Source organism: Babylonia areolata, chromosome 26 (assembly GCF_041734735.1).
Source record: "Babylonia areolata isolate BAREFJ2019XMU chromosome 26, ASM4173473v1, whole genome shotgun sequence".
In the NCBI taxonomy this organism is placed as follows: domain Eukaryota; kingdom Metazoa; phylum Mollusca; class Gastropoda; order Neogastropoda; family Buccinidae; genus Babylonia; species Babylonia areolata.
Genome location: NC_134901.1, coordinates 46,326,756 through 46,335,034, shown reverse-complemented (window position 1 = coordinate 46,335,034; position 8,279 = coordinate 46,326,756). Strand labels below are relative to the sequence as shown.

Genomic DNA, 8,279 nt, shown 5'->3' with positions numbered 1-8,279 from the left:
CCAGCGCGTTCTAAACTAAAAAAAATATATTAAACAGTGTTTACAATAAAGGTTTAAGATACGCTCTCGCAGTTGTCACTCGCTGCGCATCATTGTACGATTTGCGACCAGCGGTTTGCGGGATGCAGAGGAAGCCAGCTGGGGTTGCTAATGCGTCCATGTTGTTGATGCACGCGTCATCGCAATAGCAACGACGTTATAGTCCGTTTTAAGGACTGCTTCCTTCGAAGTCTACTCGTGATATAACTTACGAAATAACAATTGTTTTGAATTGTGTAGGTGTATGTATTTGCAGTTTTGACTTAACTCGTTAATGAAAAGCCATTTAATTGGGAGAATCGGTTTATATACAATGTATCTTCATTTATTGGGTCAAAGAACAACACCGTGCATCGAACTAAAAACTTAATTGGTGTATGTCTTGAAATATAACTGCTGTTTTCTTCACCAGAAAGTGTTTGAAATCTGGAAAATATTAGTTAAACAGTGCAATAATTAAGCAAAACGAAACAATCGAAAACATTCTCACCTTTTTTTTTTTCTTCTTTTTTTTTAACCTGTACTCAGCTGTCCTTTTTCAATCTTAGAAATGGACCATATTTTCTCCTCGTGTTGTGATCTCGCGCGAACCACGCACTTCTGCCTCCAAAATTCAGTTCACACACTCGCACGAGAGTGGCCAGGATTTGGCAGACTGGAATAAACGAGTGTGCTCGGACTTAAACGTTGACTGAAATTCAATCCACTCATAAAAAAAGCCACCATGTCTGGGGAATCGTAAGTATTCTACTGTTCTGGTTTTTTTTTTACGGCTTGTGAAGGTCTTGTTCTATCATTGTTTTGTGAGTGAAAATCACACACTGTCGAAGCAGAAATCGTGAACGAAACAGCAGTTCATCAGTTTGGCGTACGTTCTACACCACATACAATGACTGCTGATGGGAATTGGATCAAAGTGTTGAGATTAACGGAATATTCCCAACCTTATACTGCCTTTCAATGAGAGATTAAAGATTTTTCAAGTCACAATATGGGGCAAACGTAAGCGTAGATCTATGCTGAGAGATTAGATAATCTGCACCTCCAGCAGTACACGATTCAGTGAATAGGTAATAATTATTTGTAGTTTGCGACATATTATTGGCAAGGTTACCATTCTTTCATTGTGGGTGTGCTCGCTTGTGTGTTGTTTACTTCATTAGACTACAACTTGTTTACATTAAACCACCTGAAAATTAAAACTATTTTTGTAAACAAGAAAGAGCTGTACACATGCCTAGATAAAGGAAATAAGAGAGAGTGTATGTGTGTGAATGTGTTTGTGTCACTCTGTGTGTGTGTGTGTGTGTGTGTGAGGCAGTGTACATATGTGTGTGTCATGAATTGGTTGTGTTGATTCTATGAGTATGACTGCATATATTTTGGCATGATTTGTGTGTGTGTGTGTGCACATGTATACATGTGTGTGTATGTGTGTGTTTCTGTGTTCGTGTCTTAACATTTTACAAAATATTTTTCAGGGTGAAAGTGGCTGTAAGGGTTCGCCCTTTCAACCAAAGGTGAGAATTGTTTTTTAATGTTATTTTTGCAAAAACAGATTAGTTCTTTTTAAACGCTTGAGGTAGGGTTGATTTTCACTGGCATGTGGGAAAAACATGTGGCATGATTATATGTGCTGTAACTTTTTTTCTTTCCTTTTGGTGCCCCAGAATTTGGGGTATATGTTGTTTTCCATATTTCAGTAATAATGAATGATGGTGCTGGTGGTGACAATTAATGCTGCTGTGGTGGTCCACTGAGGGGTGGGACTACTTGACAAGGCTATGCACTCCTAACATATCCCAGCATCAACCAGGCCTGAGAGATACAGGCACCAGCAGTGTTGGTCTGAAATTTAAAGCAACACTCCCCAAAGATGTACAGGTCTGTAAAGTGAATGACCCTCAGGTTATATATCCACATTTCTTCCCCTCCACTCCTCTGTGGGAACGGTCGATTGAACATCATGCCTTGATGGGAAGATTATTCACTTGGTCTTGAGGGGAAACAATGTGGACCTTGCTTGACCTTCAGCTGTGTGGCCCCCTTCTTCCCATTTGAGCCCAGAGAACTCTCACCTTAGGGTAGGAGCCGGCCATGGGCCAAAAAAACATACCTGGCAGTCGTCAGTCCACAATCGCTACCCACTTCATCACAATGGCTGGTCATATGGGCCATCACTTATCACGATAATGATTATTGGCTGAGACCGTTCTCAGAGGGATAGAGAGTTTCTTGCGTATGTTAGCCTCTTTCAGGTTTCTATGCTAGAAACCAAGTATGATAAAGATGTTTTTAATCCAAACCTGTATTAAAACACATTGACCAGTTCCATATATAACTGAACGTTGATAAACAAAATGTGATGGGTTGGGTGTGAAACATGTTACTGTTTTCAGAAAGGACTGAAAAGAAAGCATCCATAAAATGATAGTTAAATAATATCCCATATTATATTGTTTTCTGTTGTATTTATTGTATTACTCTTTTGTCACAACAGATTTTTCTGTATGAAATTATGTGATGTGCAATATATGATAAAGACTGCTATTACTAAGAACTACTTACAATGTCAGTGAAATTGTAGTATGATATTTATTATATTGATTATGAATATTGTTCATAATGATCATAATGGTTTTATATAACAATATATATTCTATTGCTGTTCCTCTTTTCAGAGAAAAGGACAGGAAAGCCACTTTGATTATTCAGATGCAAGGGAATATGACATTGATTCAGAACCCAGAGACACCAAGTGAGTGTACACATGTATACATTGGATTATTACTGCTATGATTATTATTATTATCATTATCATCATTATTATTATTACACCTTCCTCCTCATATTTCTACCTCTTGGTGTGTCGACCACTGGGTAGTGTCCATGCTGTATCAATGTACAGATATCTTAAGTCATGTGCCTTATCTGAAAAAAAAAAGTTTTTAATCCTTGTCTTATTTCTTTCTCTGTCCCGCTTTCTGTCACCTTCTCTGAGTCTGTTTTTCTCTCACTTCCAAGTCTCTCTCTTGTCGCTCTCACCTTCTCTGAGTCTGTTTTTCTCTCACTTCCAAGTCTCTCTCTTTTCGCTCTCACCTTCTCTGAGTCTGTTTTTCTCTCACTTCCAAGTCTCTCTCTTGTCGCTCTCTCTTTCTCTCACCTTCTCTGAGTATCTGTCTGTCTGTCTCTGTCTGTCTGTCTCTGTCTATCTCTGTCTCTGTCTCTCTCTCTCTTTCTTCCCCCCCCTCCCTTCTTCCCTCCTTTCCACCCACCCTCCCTCCTCTCTCTCTCTCTGTCTCTCTCTCTCTCTCTGTCTCTCTCTGTCTTCTTCTTGACTCTTCTCTATTAGTTCCTTGTCTCTTCCTATCCTTTTTCCCACTTTCACAGCTCTCTCTCTTTCCTCTCCTTCTCTGCGTCTCTCTCTCTCTTCTCTCCTCTCTGTTCTTCTCTCTCTCTCTCTGTCTTTGTCTGTCTCTCTCTTCTTTTCTTTTCTCTCTCTTCTTCTCCTCTCCTCTGTTCTTCTCTCTTCCTCTCTGTCTCTCTCCTCCTTCTTTCTCTCTCTGTCTCTCTTCTTTCTCTGTCCTTTTTCTCTCCTTTCTTTCACCTCTCTCTTCTCTCTCTCTGCTCTCTCTCTCTCGTCTTTCTCTCTCTCTCTCTCTCTGTCTTTCTCTGAGTTTCTCTTGTCTCCTCTCCTTTTCATGTGTTTCGAGCTCTCTCTCTCTCTTCTCTGTTTTTTCTCTTTTCTTCTTCTGTCTTTCCTGAGTTTCTCTTGTCTCTCTCTCCTTTTCGTGGTTTACAAGCTCTCTCTCTTCCTTCCTCTTCTCTCTCTCTCTCTGTCTCTCTCTCTCTCTCTGTCTCTCTCTCTCTCTCTCTCTGTGTCTTTCTCTGAGTTTCTCTTGTCTCTCTCTCCTTTTCAGTGTGTTTACAGAGCTCTCTCTCTCTCTCTGTCCCTTCCAGTTTTATTTGAAACTGAAAGCATATATATAATTAGTTACACTACATAAAGATCTCTTCCATGATCCAGTTTATGGCCTGCCCAGAAAGGAGCGTTGCGATAGATCTACACTTGCTGATCTTTTGGAGCTCTCTCAATGTGTGTGGGTTTGTTTTTTTTTATCTGTATCATATTTGATGTGGTCATAAACATTTGATCACTACTTTTTGTCATTTGCCAGGGGATCTGCTTGATATACGTGTGAAAAGAGTCATGTTTTCTAAAGAAGCGCCATGGCAGACTGGGTTAGGTGTTGGAACTTCGCCAGTGATCTTGTTTCGGCACGGCGTTGTGTTCTCGAGAAAGACGCTTCATTCTTCATTTTTCCTCACTCCATCTGGATGTCAGATGGTAACTGACCGTTGTTGGAGAAGGTTTAAACAGCGGGAGGAGGGTATATATTGTGACCTGCATTCCTATGCCGCGAGACCTAAACATGGTGGATGTGAATTCACTTCCCTGATGGTCGTAAAAAGTCAGTTATGGGACCTTTAACCTTAAGATAATGTTTCGCTACTGTGGTCAGTTTTCTCTTACAATTTATTAAAATGATCTTTTACTTTTAGAAACAAAAAATAACAAAACAAAAAAGAAGAATCGTATATAGCCATTTGGTCACTATTGTTTCCAATGTAGGTACACATTTATGTCTGTGTGTATGCATGCAGTCATGACAGTGTACTGTTTTTGCCGACAGATCAAAACATGTATCATGGAGACAAGCAGAAGACTGTATATTATATTTCAGTTCATCAACCATTGAGGATGCATAGCATGTTTAATGTAACAAAATCAGAGGCTGATTTTAATCACAGAGTTAAAAAGAAAAAGGGGGGACAGGTTGTGCAAGTGGTGTGTGAGCCCAGTGGTTTTGAACATGTTCAGCAAGAACAAAGTTTTCTCCTATCGATGACAGGTTTTATGTTGGGTGATGAGTAATGTAAATAATCGCACTATCAATAGAAGCGGTCATATGTTTTCACTAGTACACACCCTGACGGCGTGCTGTTAAATATATTATCTGTTGCCAGTGACGGAAGATAGGTGCTGTGTTAGTAACAACAACAACAACGCTATTGTTCTTGAGGTAAACCTGCTCTCAGAATGTGGAGTGAAGAGGTCTGGTTTTGCCAGTGTGGTTCTTGGGTACTGTTACTGTTAACAATACTGTAGTTGACCCCCAAAAAAAAAAGTGTAGTGGCAATACCTGGCTTTAATCTGTGTGGGGTAATAATGCCCTGAGCAGTCAGCACTCCGTGCAGCCATTATCAGTGTGCACCCTGACTGTGTGTTATTTATTGTCGACTGCCCAGGGGGGCTTTCAGGGATGTAGGAGTTTGTGTCACTTGTAACGTGCACGTATGGGTGTGCACACAGGCATGTGCAGGTTCAGGCACACTTCCATGCACTTGCATGCAGAGGCACATATATATATAATGATATACAGAGCAGTGCATGATTGCTTTTGAGTGTGTGTGTATGTACATGTATAGTTTTGTTTGCTATAAAGTATACTAAAAGGTTTGCAGATATGCTGTTTTTCTGTTTGTTTGGTTTTGGGGTTTTTTTGGAGGGGGTATGGGGGGTGTTCTTTCTGCTTGTTTTAACATTCACATAGAATCATAGATGCAATTAATGATACATGCTGATACGTACATGCACACATGTAACTGCTGATTTCACACTTTGATCATTAGTCATACGCACATGCACACATGTAATTGCTCATTTGACACTTTGATCATAAGTCATACGTACATGCACACATGTAATTGCTCATTTGACACTTTGATCACAAGTCAGATGTTGATCAGTACCTTCCAAAAAGCTTTTCCTAAGCACTGCTGAGCCCAGGCTGTGACAGTGCATAACAACCAGCAGTGTGGTGGACCACCCGGAATCGCTATCACATTTCTCACAGCAGAATTCCTGCCATCCTTCTGATAAAGCCCCTCCCCCGACAAGCTTTCAAGACGCTGAAGTGCATTTTTCTGTAAAGTTGACCGGTCCTTTTTGTGTCAAAGTGAGCTGTGGTGTGAAGCAGTGTCTGTGTCAGAATGAGGTGGAGGTAAACTGGAGAGGAGAGAGAGAGAGAGAGTGGGTGTGGGGGATAAGGGGGGAGGGGGCTGGGGGCTAAGAGATAGAAGAACAGACCTTTTGAGAGTTGTAGCGTCCTTCAAATTTTTTACTATCACACCGACAGCACACTTTAAAAAAAAAAAAAAAAAAAATTATTTATTATTATTATTATTTTTTTATAAGCCACAATTTCTTTTTCACCATTTGTGAAGGTCCTTTTCTGTTTTTTCTCTCTTTTTTTTTTTTTTTTACTGAAAGGAAATATACAAATTCAACATTTCGGAACAGATTTGATGTTTATATTGATATATTGATCAGTTATCAAATTCCGGAATTGACACATACAATCATGTGTCTTTTTGTCTTTTTTGACGTAGATGTTATGATTACTTGAATTCAAAATAAGTAATAACAAAAAAACCCAAGTAAGACCAAAAGAAACCAATTAACCAAATAATGTACCCACGAAAATTGTGCAGATAGATACTTTCAGGCAGCACATTTCAGTTCCACATCATTTTAAGGTTTCCCAACACACACACCGCCTGGGCCATCACAGCATGAAATTGTCATCGTGTGCGCAGTGTCGCCTTGGTTTTAACGGACAGCACACGGCGGCTGAACTTACAGCCCCGTTGCTGAGTGTGATTGACAAAGCCGTGGGAGTCTGGAGCTGCCAGGGTTTTAAACGGCTGGGGTTTGAATTATAGATGGGACGGGTGTCGTTTTACCGGTTTGGGAAGATGGATGGGCTAGGCGTAAAAGGCTGCGTGGTGGCTGTGACTGTGTGTGTGTGTGGAGGGGGGGGGGGGGGGGGTGTTTGTGTGAGTGTGACAGAGTGAAGGACGGGGTCTGGGAGAGAGATTGTCCATGTGCACGCTTGCACATGCGCAAATGTGCAAATGTGTGTGAGTATGTGTGCACGTGCAGACATACATTTACACACACACACACATGAAAATATTTTAACTCTTCATCGTCAACTTGCAAATTTTTTTAAAATTTTATTAGTTTATCTAAATGTCCAATAGCTCATTACCTGTAAGTATTCTGACATTTGACTCTTAGCTGTTTTTTACCAGTTAGTTGATTTTCTGGTTCTTTTTCTCGTTCGTCAGATGGACGTGTTTTGTGTTTAATTAACTGGTTTCCTTAGTTTGTTTCTATTCCCCAAATTTCCTTCTCCATTCCAAATTCCGATTTCTTGTCACATTTTTAATTGTAAAAAGTTTTAACACATTCCTATACCATAAACACATTCACTGCACGCTTTTTTTTTTTCTGTCAAAAATCACTTTTGTGAACAGAAGTTAAATCAATGACCAACCAACACACATACACACACACACACAATTGCACATCACTCATTTGCTCACTCGCTTTACCTGTGCAGAATGAAAGGCTGATTTGGCAGTGGCAGGTGCCCCAGTTCCTTTGCAGTGGTTTGTGAATGCACGTTCCATGCAACAGCTAGTCCATGGGGTTTTCTGTGACATGAATCACATGCATCAGTGTTCCGACTTGGATCAGTATCATTGATTTTGTTGTGCATGATACGTTGTGATTTGTTTTGTTGTTGTTTTTTTCTTCAGCTGACAGTTTCACCTGTAGACAGACTCACACATGTACTGATGCATGCAGGCAAGCAAATACACACTGGCGTACGTACACACTCATGCGTATGAGCACACACACACACACACACACACACACACACACACACACGCATGCTCACATGTGCACACAGGAACTAAAATTCACATTTATGCAAGTGCTTATGCACACATAAAATGCACACACACACACATTCTCGCTTTCTCTCTGTCTCTGTCTCCTCATCCTCCTCCCTCTCACCCTCCTCCACTGTCTGTCTGTCTGTCTGTCTCTCATCTCATTCTCACACGCAGATTCACCCACACTAAGAGGCACATTCATCACCATCTCCACCACCACCACCACCCACAACAACAACAACACACAGCACTCACCACAAACACATTCATCACCACATCACCACCAACACCAACACACACCACTCACCACAAACACATTCATCACCACATCACCACCAACACCAACACACACCACTCACCACAAACACATTCATCACCACATCACCACCAACACACACCACTCACCGCAAACACATTCATCACCACCACCA

General features: G+C 40.7%; 1 protein-coding gene across 5 annotated transcripts in view; it reads left to right on the top strand.

Moving 5' to 3' along the window:
• Nucleotides 1–645: 645 nt before the first annotated feature.
• LOC143300231 (kinesin-like protein KIF28) overlaps nt 646–8,279 on the top strand; it is a 111,676-nt gene continuing 104,042 nt past the window's right edge. For all 5 annotated transcript variants that reach the window (XM_076613814.1, XM_076613812.1, XM_076613810.1 and 2 more), the window contains exons 1-3: nt 646–777; nt 1,521–1,559; nt 2,721–2,797. In XM_076613814.1, coding sequence (XP_076469929.1) covers nt 764–777; nt 1,521–1,559; nt 2,721–2,797 — 130 coding nt within the window. In that variant the 5' untranslated portion in view covers nt 646–763. The remainder of the gene's footprint in view (nt 778–1,520; nt 1,560–2,720; nt 2,798–8,279) is intronic.